Raw genomic sequence first — 15,304 nt, 5'->3', positions numbered from 1 at the left:
GTGTTGTTTTAGCTTAAACAATAGTACTATTCCAAATCTATTTTCAGTTGTTTTTTGAGTAGTGGTTTTAATGAGTCTGTGTTTCATGCTGCCACTAAGCCAGTAGACCCCCCCCCCCCCCCCACCCCACCTACCCAACCCCCTCCCCCACCTCCTCCAATGTACATTTTCTTCGTCAAATGTATATACTCTCTTTAAAAAAAAATTTTTTACTCTTTTTGTATCACAAACAGTACTGTATTTGTAAATCTGGTATGTCATAAATGTATGGTCAGGTCAGTGAATACCACGATCACAACACCAGAGGGAGCTCCACAAATCATGTTAAACCCAGATTCGGCTCAAACAAGGGACTAAACACGTTTCGCAATTATGCCACATCAATGTGGAACGCCCTACCCAAAGCTGTAAAGGAATGTGAATCACTACCCACTTTCAAAAACACTCTCAAAGAACACCTACGGGAGACTGCAATTCGAAACTGGCCCTCACAAATGTCCTAACCCAGTTGTACAGTAAATTACCATGTATGGCTTTGTCAGTATTCCAATGCACAGTGTACAGTGTCCCCCACCCACCCACCCCCTACCCAACCCCACCCCACCATACCCAACCTCCTCCAATGTACAGTTTCTACCCCCCCCCCCTCACACCTCCAATGTACAGTCTCCCCCCCACACCCACCCAACCCCACCCCACCATACCCAACCTCCTCCAATGTACAGTTTCTACGTCAAATGTATATACACGCTTTTCTGGACACTTTTTGTATCACAAACCGTACTGTATTTGCAAATCTGGTATGTCATAAATGTATAGATGTAGCAGTACTGTCTATCTGTATGTCATATATGTTATGATGAATTTAAAATGGGGGACCCTGATGTAAACAAGACGAAAGTCTTTCTCTGGTCTGCATCCCCTTAACAATTGTGTGTATTGAGCTGTACTGTATTGTACCCATTCTGCAATCTGTTAATACAATTTTCAATCAATCAAGACTTGTTCAGTGTCCAATATAGTCTGAACATGCCACTTTGAGTGTAGTTTGGGTGGCTTTGAGAGCCAGCAACTATTTATTTCACACAGCTTCAGCTTAGATGACAGTGGGTGTGAAAGTGGAGGTCCTCCTGAGTCTGTGGATATGTTTCATGCGCCACTAAGCAGGCAGCCAGTAGACGTGTACAGTGTTCAATACAGTTCGATTTTTAAAACATAAATGCTGATACATTTATTTTGAAGGCCAAACGTATACACAGGAAGTCAGTCTGTTCGTACCGGAAATCTTATTGTCGCCAGGGGAACGGAGCTCTTTTTCACCAACAGACTTAAAGCGTCCGTGACAACCAGCTGGCAACAACCCGGAAGTAGTCACATAATAACTTCCGCCCAGGGGGAGAGTTCATTGGTAGATAAAATAGGGTACAGTGTCTTAAATGTTTTGAATAAACGCGTTTATTTTGTACATGGTGGGCATTAATTCGGAGAGCGCACATTTACTAAGTTTTCCCCCATATCATTTAGATTTGAATTTGAATCGGTTAAATGGTGGCATAGCATGCAATGTGCATACATATAATACACCCCCCCGTGCAGGTTAAAGTATTGTAGACTGATGTGTTTTGCTTTCACACATGGGGGCGGTAAAAAGCGTCTTGCTCGGGCTATTTCGTACATATCTATTTAGCTGTAACTAAAATTAAACTGCTATCGGCGAACGAAGACATCGTTTATGTTAATGTATGAGATTAAGAACGAATGGGATGTAATATAAAACGTGTAATAATTAGCCGTGCATTGATAATACAATTGGTATCAGCTGTCTTAATGTCTTATTAACGTCTTAATTTCGGCGCGACAGCGTCGTTGTAGGAGACTCTAGAGACATAGCCAGTCAAATCGGACAGTCTGAGCTAAGATTGTTTTTGTTGAATGTTAAAGACGTTTATATTGTTTCTTCTTTAGGATGGTGGGCTCCAGTCATGTTTTCCAGATTACTGGCATCAAGGAACTTAAGGAAAACGGAAAGTTGGTCTATGGAATACGAGAGCTGGGTGGGGAATACATTGGTGGTTCAGTGAGTACAAAGATATTTAGCTGACCACAATCATACCCCAAGAGGTGCAACCAGACATAAAGTGCATGGTGATGATTAGCGCTAGACAGGCTGATATTTCATACATTGCATGCATTCCATAATATTACAGCCACAGAACACTATGCAATTCCTTGATTCACTCCCGGACATTCTAATTGGCCACGCTCTGTACAGTACCTACTAGCCCAATACCTAATTGGTGCAACTAGTGGTCAGCTCTTATGCCGTCACGGAAACGGAACGCATGAATCTTGTGGAGATATTTTAGAACTTTCAAAAGGGATTTGATACTACTGTAGTTGACGGTGACCACCGAAGCAGCAATTTATTATAGGGTCAGTACACGCATAACGCAACAAATTAGAATGCTGCAGAATGCAATTACTGTAGTATAGCCCCCCCCCCCCCCCCCCCAAAATTGCGAGAGTGACCCCCCTGCACAAAAAGGGCAGTAAATTAGACCCAGGCAACTACCGCCCTGTTTCTATTCTTACCTCCATCTCGAAAGTCATGGAAAAAATAGTCTACGAACAGGTCGAAAAGTACCTAGCGGAAAAAAAATCTAATCTACGAATTCCAATCGGGCTTCAGAACATCCCACTCCACTGACACATGCCTTCTCTATTTGAACGACCACATCAAACAAGAGATGGACGTGGGCAAATACTGCGGCATGGTCATGCTGGACCTACAAAAGGCCTTCGACACTGTCAATCACTCCATTCTGATTGACAAGCTAAAAGCAATTGGTTTTGATAGTCTTATGTGAGCTGGATGCAATCCTACCTGGAGGGGAGAGAACAGATGGTGAAGGTAAACGGTACTCTACCCCCCCCCCCCCCCCCCCCCCTCACAGTGAGCTGTGGTGTTCCACAAGGAAGCATACTAGGACCGCTACTGTTCCTAATTTATGCAAATTACATGTTGTCAGCTTGTGACTGCAACTTGTTCTTGTTCGCGGACGACTCAGCCCTGCTGGTCTCTGACAAGAACAAGTTACAGGTTGAAAAAACCCTCAGCTCAGAACTCGGCAGAATCTGCACCTGGCTCGCTGATAACAAACTCTCCTGTGACAAAATGGCATCCAATGTAATAAAAAAAGTCAACCAACGAACTCGATTCTTGTACCGGATCTCCTCTCTGGTAAACAAGAATACCCTGAAGACTCTGGCAGGAGCACTCATTCAGGGGTACTACGACTATGCTTGCACCTCATGGTACCAAAGCACCTCAAAGGCGCTAAAAACAAAATTACAAACATCTCAAAACAAACTGGTCAGACTACTGCTTGACCTTACTCCTAGAACCCACCTCACCCCTGCCCACTTTGACAACCTAGGATGGCTTAGAGTAGATGACAGAGTACAGCAACTTGCAATGGGCCTGGTCTACAAGATACACTACACGACCAAGGTACCCATGTACATGGCAAAATACTTCCCAAAGGTCAGTGAATACCACGATCACAACACCAGAGGGAGCTCCACAAATCATGTTAAACCCAGATTCGGCTCAAATAAGGGACTAAACACGTTTCGCAATTATGCCACATCAATGTGGAACGCCCTACCCAAAGCTGTAAAGGAATGTGGATCACTACCCACTTTCAAAACCTCTCTCAAGAGACACCTACGGGAGACTGCAATTCAACACTGGCCCCTGTAAATATCCTAACCCAACCCCCTCCAATGTACAGTCATTTACCTAGTATGGTTTTGTCAATAGTCCAATGTACAATTTTGTTTGTTTGTACAGAGTCTCCCCCCCCTCAATGTACAGTTTTGCTTGTTTATACAGTGTGCCCCCCCCCCCCCCCCAACCACCTCCAATGTAAATTACCCAGTATGGTTGTCAATATCCCAGTGTACCCAACCCCCCCCACCCAACCTCCTCCAATGTACAGTTTCTACGTCAAATGTATATACTCCCTTTTCTTGACTCCTTCTGTATCACAAACAGTACTGTATTTGCAAATCTGGTATGTCATAAATGTATAGATGTAGCAGTACTGACTATCTGTATGTCATGTATGTCATATATGTCCTGATGAATTGAAAATGGGGGACCCTGGTGGAAACAAGACGAAAGTCTTTCTCTGGTCTGCATCCCCTTAACAATTGTGTGTATTGAGCTGTACTGTATTGTACCCATTCTGCAATCTGTTAATAAAGTTTTCAATCAATCAATCAATCAATCAATCACAACCTGGGTAAAACAGAGTCCATTCTCTTCGGATCAAATAACAAACTGAGCAAGACCAACGGCTTCTCAGTTACAGTGGGTGACAATATTGTCACAAGGAAAGATGAAATTACATACCTGGGTTCCATCCTAGAGGCAAATCTTTCCTGTGACAAAATGGCATCCAATGTAATCAAAAAAGTCAACCAACAAACTAGATTCTTGTACCGGATCTCCTCTCTGGTAAACAAGAATACCCTGAAGACTCTGGCAGGAGCACTCATTCAAGGGTACTACGACTATGCTTGCACCTCATGGTACCAAAGCACCTCAAAGGCGCTAAAAACAAGATTACAAACATCACAAAACAAACTGGTCAGACTACTACTTGACCTTACTCCTAGAACCCAACTCACCCCTGCCCACTTTGACGACCTAGGATGGCTTAGAGTAGACGACTGTGAGTACAGCAACTTGCAATGGGCCTGGTCTACAAGATACACTACACCACACAAGTACCCATGTACAGGTCGAAATACTTCCCAAAGGTCAGTGAATACCATGCCCACAACACCAGAGGGAGTTCCACAAATCATGTGCAATCCAGATTCGGCACAAACAAGGGACTAAACACATTTTGCAATTATGCCACATCAATGTGGAACGCCCTACCCACAGCCGTAAAAGAGATGTGAATCCCTACCCACATTCAAAACCACTCTACGGGAGGCTGCAATTCGAAACTGGCCACGTAAAGGTCCAACCCCCCCCCACCCAAATAGACAGTCTCCTCCCCACCGTATGTATATATTTTCTCCCCACCGTATGTATATTTTTTCTATATATTTATATTTAACAGTACTACTGTATATTTGCATATCGTATATGTCACAAATGTAAAAGTACTATATACCTGTACAGTATGTCATGTATGTCCCTATGCCATAAATGTCATGATGTCATGTATGTTGTGTATGTCATAAATGTCACTATAAATCGAAAATGGGGGACCCTGATGTAAACAAGACAAACGTCTTTCTCTGGTCTGCATCCCCTTAACAATTGTGTGTATTGAGCCGTACTGTATTGTACCCATTCGGCAATCTGTTAAATAAAGTTTTCATTCATTCATTCATTCATCCCCCCCACACACACACATGCGGTGGACATACACACATACAGGCTAGGTTTCTAGTTTACGCACTGCATACACTGCAATTTGGTTTAAAAAAATTGGAACATTAACAAACATAGAATCCTTTTGGTGAAACACAATTTGTCCTATTAACCCCTGCATCAAGACAAAATTACTGGTAATCGGGAAAGGAAAAGACCGTTAATTTCCGCCTGTGGCCACTGCATTTCAACAGTTACTGCATGAATGTCTGATGACATTTTTGTCTTCCAGGAGTATAAAGAAGCCATCAGCCATCTAATTGTCCCCTGCATCTTGTCCAGTGAGAAATTTCTGGCAGCCTGTGCTGCAGGTCAGTGGTGGTGGTGGTGATGATGATGGTGATGGTGGTTTAACAACATGAGAAAGATCTTATTAACCTGTTTTAACTCACCACAACATACTACTAGGGCCGATAATGCAGTTACTGTAGTATAGTCTGGCGTTGCGCACATTTACACCACACAGTAATAAACACACGGAATAAACAGAATTGTGAGCTTTTGGGGAAACATGCATTCTTTATTTTTGACAATGTAATTCTACACTAAGGCAAAATAATCTGGACCTGGACTGTGTCACTGGGATACTTATGTATGTGAGGAGAGATTACAATGTTTGCAATGATTGATCACATATGCCATCCTAAGGTAGCATCATATAGCAAGATGATTTATAAGGTATGAATAGGTTGATCGTTACAGACATGCTACAGTATGTAGCTCATGTGCAGCGTTAGAATCAGCAGATAAAGAATAGTGCATAGCATTGACCTAGGATACAGATGAAAATCCCCCAAGGGGATCAATAAAGGAATATCTTATCTAAAATGGATTTTCTCTTTGAGCTGCTTAAAGGTGGGGTAGGCAAATTACTTAAGAGTTACTAGAGAAATCACTTAAGTGAGCTTACATGTCCAGCAGAAATGGATCAAGCTCCGCATCACCTTTCAAGTCCAGCACCGTGTGCTAACCATGCCCAACAAAGGTTTTCCACAGACTCCCAGAGGTTGATTGAGGGGAAATGAGGTCAAGCAAGAGTTTAACATCCCATCATAAAGCTATTTCATATCACAGTAATTATCCCAGCAGTAAGAATGTCTTTGTATCCTTTGATCTAACACTGACTCTAATTGACTCTCTTCCACTTTATATGTATGCTGATTATAGTTTTTGTCTTCCAAAATTCCTCCTCCTGTATCAGGGAAGTGGGTTCTGAGGCCAGAGTTTGTGTCGGACAGTGTCAGGAATGGCTCCTGGCTGTCGGAGGAACCTTATGAGTTGGCCACTTGCCCACGGGCTGCCACAGCCTTCTACCCAGCCAGGGAGTGGAGGGAGAAGGTGGCCACTGGGAACGTGGATGGCGCCTTTCAGGGCTGGAGAGTTATTCTCATGACCCAAAGCCCCTCTCGTGGGGCCATGTTTGAAAGGTAAGGTAATCGGGTCATTCTGTGTTGCTGAAATCATGGATGGAATTAGGAATCCGTTTTTTCAAAGGGAACTCGGAAATAAACACGGGAGGCCCCAGAATTGTGAGCTTTTAGGGAAACATGCATTCTTTCTTTTTGACTATAATATGATTCTACGCCAAGGCAATAAGAATCGGGCCAGAGCTGTGTCACTGGAATACTTTGTGTGTGTGATGTGTGTGCGTTCAGTATCGCCTGTTACATGAGGGAGGGATTGTCCAATGTCCACCAGTAATCCATGTGGTTTCATATGAGATGATGAAGCCAAAATGTCAAAGTAATCCGTGACCAACGGGGGAAACGCTTGAAAGCTCGGTTACAACAGATGACCAAGTAAGCTCTAACTGTGCAACTATATGATCTCATCCTGACCCACCAGATTGTTTGGAATAGGGCAGACACTTTAAAACCATACTAGGAGTATCTTTGCCCATAGCTGACTGTAGTTCCTCACAGGGCACTGGTTGGTTCAAAGTTCAAACCACTGTGGTTTGGCCACAAGCACATTACTTGAAGCCTGACCAGATGGATTTCTGCATGATCTTGTGAAGCCAGTCAAATACAAATCTCGGTGCAGGACTCTGTGTTTGCACATACTGAATGTTAAAAATCATGAATCTGGGGCAAAAGAAAGCTTGATCAGGACATCCCTAGTTTTAAATAAATGATATCATACACATGTCATCTGTTTTTCTAATAAATATGATGTAGGCTTAGGAAATGCCAATTATTAAAGGGATATTTCACTTTAGTAGAACAAAATTCTGTAGTCTGATTGATTGATATTTTATTTATGGATCCAAAGACTCAACAAATCCAAGGGATGACATGCAAAAGTGACAACACTTATTTCCAGCATGGTCCCCGATGTTCTGACCCAAGGACATACACAAATAACATATGGGGTGTAACGGTACACAGAAACCACGGTACGGTACGTACCTCGCTTTTGAAGTCAAGGTTCGGTACGGGTTTTCGGTACAGTGGGGGAAAGTTTGGCTTTCCATGTTCCACTCAGGGGTGATGTAGTGTGCAGTAACTAATTGTACTTGTAGGGCTGTCAACGAATATTCTATATTGAAATTAATAATCGACTTGTAAAAAAAAAATATATATAATAATTATATTAGATTGTGAAATAAATACGATACGTGTACCTTTACACCCATAAAAACAACACATAAAACAAAAGTTCAATACAACAAATCCATATTCTACATATCTAAAAACAAGACAACAACGTCTGTAAAATAGCGCACTTCTTTCTTATACCATCATTAAAACAATAATCCAAGTATGACCTGACAGCCACTTTACCCCAGAGATATGAGCGATCCTGACCTTTAAATATTCCTCTAGATCCTGACAGTTTTATCCTAAGTGGAAGGCTGTTCCATGTTGAGATCCCGGTGTAGAAAAATGAGCTCTGAGCCATAGACTTGACCCGCGACACCTTACAAGAGCGAACACTGGCCCTGGTATTGTGTCCATGCTGCGTATGGACCATATGGATCTGATACTTCAGATAGCTTGGGGCTGTACCATTTACTATGTTGAACATGTGGTTCAGTTTAATCTGTTCAACCCTGAGGTGCACTGGTAGCAGTCCCACCTTTATGAATTCGGCACTTCATACATGCGTTCGACAGACCACTGTACCATGCTGCGCTCGCGTAGTCGAAATGACACTGAAGCAAGGATGACACAGCCTTTTAACACTATCAGTGCTGACCTTGTTTACCTTTTTACCCTGTTGAATGCCATCATCCACTTCAATGTTAGCGTTAAAAACGCCTAATCTATGTTTTAAATTATGGCTTTGTCTAATCTGCCCGTCGCTTATCAATGACTTGTTTGCAGTCAACATTGTCGAAACGGATTGTTTTTTAATCGGTTCATATCCTTTTTATAGCATTTCGAAAAGCTATCGTTCTCTCTAAAACTTTCGGAAAATTTAAAGATTCCCCCATAAACGGCATTTATTGGAATATTCTCAAATACACTAGACACGTTGTCATTTGTCGGCCTATTTATGAATCGTTTTCAAATAAACGCTAGATTATCAATAGTATATGTGTACTTATGCACACTATAGAGGCGGGCTGAAAAATCTATTCTCTCGTTTCCTCAAGATCACACACACACACACACACACATACACACATAGGGACACGCTGTTATCTCAGTGAATACAGCTCCGATTACCCCAAGACTGGTAACATAGACTCCTTACCTTAGATCAGATGTTCTCCAAAAAGATTATTCCAATTCCTGATCGCCATTCCAAATATCGATCGCGTTTATTGATTGATTATTGGCTGCTGTAAATATATATTCCAGGCTGCTTTCCGTCTCGCGATTAGGGGTGGGAATCACCAGTTTCATCACGATACGATACGATATCGATTCTTTGGACAACGATACGATATTTGCCGATATCACAAAGTCTGCCATGATACGATACGATTCGATTCGTTTCAGGTGCGTGCCTGTGATCGATATGAGACGATATTATGTGCCCATTTAACACAATCAGTCACATTTAGATCAACTAAAAAAAGGCTACGGAAATATCAATTGACGTTTTTATTTTTGAGCTCTTCCAGACATTTAAATTAAAAACAATCTATTGTTTTTAATACAAATAGACCTCCTGTTCACTGTAAAGTGCCACATTTTTATATATTGAGCTTTAAACTTAAGTAAAATGTTTTGGAACTCACAACACGCAAGCTAAAACCCCTTCCTCTCCCAAACCGTTCCTACAATTGTTTTATGTTGCATGATGATCATGAATACATTCATTATGTATTCATGTTTAAATATCAACATTATCTGTCCATCCTCAGTAAATAATATCAATAATATAAAATGACTTCATCTGGTATTTTCAAACGCGCACACGCGCGCACACACACACACACACACACACACACACACACACACAGAATGCCCCCGCCCGCCCTTACCGGGGCAAAGAATATTTTTTAGGGGCACATTTTTAAATAACTATTTTACCATTATAGTAGGGCTGGGCGATATGGCCTCTAAATGATATCGCGATATTTTGACATTTCAATATAACCCACCCCCTTTCCTCACGAATGGAACTAGTCTTGTGGAGTCCGCTTTGACCGTTTTCCAGGGTTAGCAGAGATCGCTAGTTAGCTTAGCATAATCCTAATGGATACCTTGGTTAGCAGCTACCGTTAGCTCATTGCTCGTGTCAATTAAATTGCATGTTATTAAAGGTCCGCGCTGGTCTGTCTAATGAAATTACAACCGCAACATTATATTGCACTGTACAGCCCTGGTTGTAGGCTAATGTTTTACTACAATTTGTATGGATTAATTTAGGAGTGAAATGCAAATGAAGGGTTGAAATCACCACTCGCAAGCTTGCCCCCAGATATTATTTTAAACTCGCACGGACCAAATTAGAGGGCAATTTGCGATCATATCATCGCAGTGTACAGGCCTGCCTAGAGCTACACGGAGTTTCACAACAACAATCCACGGGGCGGATATGATGTCGCCGGATTTTCAAAATAAGAGTATCGCAATATGAATCGACCTTTTTACGTTGCATCGTTCCTATTTGATTATTGATAATAGATCGATATATTGATCTGGATCGATGTATCGTCCCACCCCTACTCGCGATCAGATCCCTCATCATCAGATCCATCGCCAGCATAATGGAGCCAGTTGGCTCCACCTCTACAGATCCCACAGGGATCTCCCAGTCTAATCGACTGACCTGCAGTTACACAGGGCCATCACCCCAGTCATCACACACATAATGAACCTCTCCATAAAACAGGGACACGTCCCCAAGGACTTCAAAATTGCGAGAGTAACACCCCTGCACAAAAAGGGCAGCAAATTAGACCCGGGCAACTACCGCCCTGTTTCTATCCTTACATCCATCTCGAAAGTCATGGAAAAAATAGTATACGAACAGATCGAAAAGTACCTTGCGGAAAAAAATCGAATCTACGAATTCCAATCTGGCTTCAGAACATCCCACTCCACTGACACATGCCTTCTCTACTTGAACGACCACATCAAACAAGAGGTGGACGCGGGCAAATACTGCGGCATGGTCATGCTGGACCTACAAAAGGCCTTCGACACTGTCAATCACACCATTCTGATTGACAAGCTAAAAGCAATTGGTTTTGATAGTTTATCAGTGAGCTGGATACAATCCTACCTGGAGGGGAGGGAACAGATGGTGGAGGTAAACGGTACCCTATCCCCCCCCCTCACAGTGAGCTTTGGTGTTCCACAAGGAAGCATACTAGGACCGCTACTATTCCTAATTTATGCAAATGACATGTCGTCAGCTTGTGACTGCAACTTGTTCCTGTTTGCGGACGACTCAGCCCTGCTGGTCTCTGACAAGTTACAGGTTGAAAAAGCCCTCAGCTCGGAACTAGGCAAAATCTGCATATGGCTCGCCGACAACAAACTATCATTACACATGGGCAAAACAGAGTCCATTCTCTTCGGTTCAAATAACAAACTCAGCAAGACAGACGGCTTCTCGGTTACAGTGGGTGACAATATTATCACAAGGAAAGATGAAATTACCTACCTGGGTTCCATCCTAGAGGCTAATCTTTCCTGTGACAAAATGGCATCCAATGTAATAAAAAAAGTCAACCAACGAACACGATTCTTGTACCGGATCTCCTCTCTGGTAAACAAGAATACCCTGAAGACTCTAGCAGGAGCACTCATTCAAGGGTACTACGACTATGCTTGCACCTCATGGTACCAAAGCACCTCAAAGGCACTAAAAAACAAATTACAAACATCTCAAAACAAGCTAGTCAGACTACTGCTTGACCTGACTCCTAGAACCCACCTCACCCCTGCCCACTTTGACAACCTAGGATGGCTTAGAGTAGACGACAGAGTACAGCAACTTGCAATGGGCCTGGTCTACAAGATACACTACGCGACCAAGGTACCCATGTACATGTCAAAATACTTCCCAAAGGTCAGTGAATACCACGATCACAACACCAGAGGGAGCTCCACAAATCATGTAAAACCCAGATTCGGCTCAAACAAGGGACTAAACACGTTTTGAATTATGCAACATCAATGTGGAACGCCCTACCTAAAGCTGTAAAGGAATGTGAATCACTACCCACTTTCAAACACACTCTCAAAAAACACCTACGTGAGACTGCAATTCGAAACTGGCCCCTACAAATGTCCTAACCTAGTTGTACAGTAAATGACCAAGTAAGGCTTTGTCAGTATTCCAATGTACAGTGTAAAATGTGTGTGTGTCCCCTACCCAACCCCCCCCCCCCCCCCCCACCTCCAATGTACAGCCCCCACCCAACCCCACCCCACCCACCCAACCTCCTCCAATGTACAGTTTCTACGCCAAATGTATATACACTCTTTTTCTGGACACTTTTGTATCACAAACAGTACTGTATTTGCAAATCTGATATGTCATAAATGTATAGATGTAGCAGTACTGTCTATCTGTATGTCATGTATGTCATATATGTTATGATGAATTGAAAATGGGGGACCCTGATGTAAACAAGACGAAAGTCTTTCTCTGGTCTGCATCCCCTTAACAATTGTGTGTATTGAGCTGTACTGTACTGTACCCATTCTGCAATCTGTTAATAAACTTTTCAATCAATCAATCAATCAATCAATAGACGATAGGGGGCGCTTTTTTCCCATCTGAGCTCCTGGAGGGGCTGCTGTACCAACGGGAGACTCGGTTGATGAAATATGAATTCAGATCGCTAATAAAAAAAAATCAAACAACATTTCTCGTTGTCGGCATTCAAAGTGTTAAGGAGGCTTTTAAAATGGGACAGTGATGAGGCCTGCCTAATCTGCAGCGGCAGCTCATTCCACATTTTAGGGGCGACAACAGAGAAAGCACGGCCCCCCCTGAGCTTACGCCTAGTTTTAGGCACTACAAGGAGCAGCTGGTCAGCTGACCTGAGAGAGTGGGAAGGTGCATATAGAGCTGCAACAGCTCCCGTACAACACTACATCACAAGGCTGAGATGGAGCTGCACTAGCTAAAAGTAAACATGAAGTGAATCGAGGTACATACTGCAGGGTTCCCACAAGGTCCTTGTGAAGTGCTTAAAGTGCTTGATTTTTTACAAAAAAAAGTCTAGGCCTGGAATTCCTTGAAAACTGAATATTTTTTAACAAGGTGCTTAAAAAGTAATTGAAATTCAAATCAACTATTCGCATTGAAATATCGTTTTGTTCATCCATGATAAAATTGTTCTGAATCAAGAAATAGAATACATTTTTATTTAATTGTCGGATATTGGTTTTAACCCTTTCAATGCCACGGATGACATATCTCGTAACCTGCCCGTTGAATGCCCACGGCGACAAATATCGTTTTATTCTTTTATTAGCGATCTGAATTCATATTTCATCAACCGAGTCTCCCGTTGGTACATAGGAGCTCCGATTGGAAAAAAGCGCCCCCTATCGTCTATCCCTGTGTAACTGCAGGTCAGTCGCTTAGACTGGAATAATCTTTTTGGAGAACATCTGATCTGAGGTAAGGAATCTATTTTACCAGTCTTGGGATAATCAGAGTTGTATTTGTTGAGATCTCAGCGTTTGCCCTGTGTGATGTGTCTGTGTGTGCGCGATCGCTGATGAGGAAATAAGAGAATCGATTTTTCAGCTCACGTCTATAGCGTGCATACGTACACATATACTATCGATAATCTAGCGTTTATTTGAAAACGATTAATAAATAGGCCGAAAAATTACAATGTTTTTGTGTATTCTAGAATATTCTAGTAAATGTCTTTTATCATGGAATCTTTATATTTTCCTTGAAAACGAGGGCTTTTCAAAATGCTATAAAACGAAAATGAACTGATAAAAAAACAATCCGCTTCGACAATGTTGACTGCAAACGAGTCATTGATAAGCGACGGGCAGATTAGACACATAGCCATAATTTAAAACATAGATTAGGCGTTTTTAACGCTAACATTGAAGTGGATGGTGGCATTCAACGTTGCTGACCCCTGCTCTAAATGGACAGGGACCTAGCTACATCGCCAACACTCTAATAAATTACAGGCCAGCAAGAACACTGCGATCATCAGCTGCTGGACTACTAGAGTCTCCCAGAAACAGTAAAAAGAGGATCGGTAATGCAGCCTTGATCAACTATGCCCCAAAACTATGGAACAAACTACCCCAAAACATCAGGGAAGCCAACTCACTAGACATCTTCAAAAGACAGCTCTCTTTGCTCAGGCATTTAAATGAAACATCAGGGATATCCGGACACAAATTGTACTTTACCTGCACTATTCTTACCCTACCTACTTTTATACACTTCCTATCAAATTCATGTGTCGGTTCTATGCAAAAATCTCTCACTACCTCCTATGCACTGTAATTTTAAGAGCACTGCTCTGTTGTAATTCTAAATTGAACTATTTTATCACACTTTTTACTTCTTACTGATGCACTGCTCTGTTGTATGTTAAATACCCTGTTGTATGTCCGTTCTATTTTATAATTTTTAGCCTATTTTTATTATTTGTATTACTGAATGAAACTGTAAACAAAGGCTTATTGGGATGCTAGATCCTAATGTGAAACACTGATTTACCTTACCTTGCTACCTCTCTATCTTTTTTATGCTCGCTTATGCCTGTATTTTTTACTGTTGTGAAGCACTTTGAACTGCAACTTCTGTATGAAAAGTGCTATACAAATAAAGTTTTATTATTATTTTGCAATGTCTGTGGGAACCCTGCATACTGTAGTTCAAATGAAATATGCATCCCATTCTAATCAGAATTCCATAATTAATGTAGCATCATTAAATAAAAAAATTACACATTCTCTTGTCAGGATCCTGAGAGCGGGCAAGGCCACAGTCTACCCCCATCCTCCTCCTGCTCACGCAGCCATCACTCATGTTTTGACTACATCTGTCACAGAAAACAAGACCCATAATGCTTCCTGCTTCCATGTAAGCCACATCCTCCAGCATCTTTTTGGGGTAAGTGAGCATTTAACATTAGCAAAGAGGATATACTAAGATTATAGACTCTATTTTGCCAACAGAGGGCACTCTGGGTGTAGAATGAATTGTGGTCAATGGGAGAATTACACAAAATAGCCATTCATGACTAACAAAAGACAGTTTTTGGCGATCCTCTTTAATTTGTCTATTAAAACATTCGTACTGAAAATGGAGGTAACTACTCTATTAACACTTTGAGTGCCAGCGATGTGTATTGTCGTCTTATCATGCCCCCCGTTGAGTGCCGACGACGCAAATTGTCGTTATTTTTTTTTATTAGCGATCTGAATTCATATTTCATCAACCGAGTCT

At 41.9% G+C, this 15,304-nt stretch overlaps 1 protein-coding gene across 1 annotated transcript in view; it reads left to right on the top strand.

Moving 5' to 3' along the window:
- The first annotated feature begins 1,638 nt into the window (after nucleotides 1-1,638).
- Nucleotides 1,639-15,304, top strand: part of slf1 (SMC5-SMC6 complex localization factor 1) — a 148,400-nt gene continuing 134,734 nt past the window's right edge. Inside the window, exons 1-5 of the mRNA XM_084329206.1 lie at nucleotides 1,639-1,740; nucleotides 1,966-2,077; nucleotides 5,688-5,766; nucleotides 6,657-6,882; nucleotides 14,818-14,968. Coding sequence (XP_084185332.1) covers nucleotides 1,733-1,740; nucleotides 1,966-2,077; nucleotides 5,688-5,766; nucleotides 6,657-6,882; nucleotides 14,818-14,968 — 576 coding nt within the window. The 5' untranslated portion in view covers nucleotides 1,639-1,732. The remainder of the gene's footprint in view (nucleotides 1,741-1,965; nucleotides 2,078-5,687; nucleotides 5,767-6,656; nucleotides 6,883-14,817; nucleotides 14,969-15,304) is intronic.

This window comes from Notolepis coatsorum (assembly GCF_963971535.1).
Source record: "Notolepis coatsorum genome assembly, chromosome: 1".
Classification (NCBI taxonomy): Eukaryota; Metazoa; Chordata; class Actinopteri; order Aulopiformes; family Paralepididae; genus Notolepis; species Notolepis coatsorum.
The sequence above is the reverse complement of the archived record's forward strand: the minus strand, read 5'-3'. Positions and strand labels throughout refer to the sequence as shown.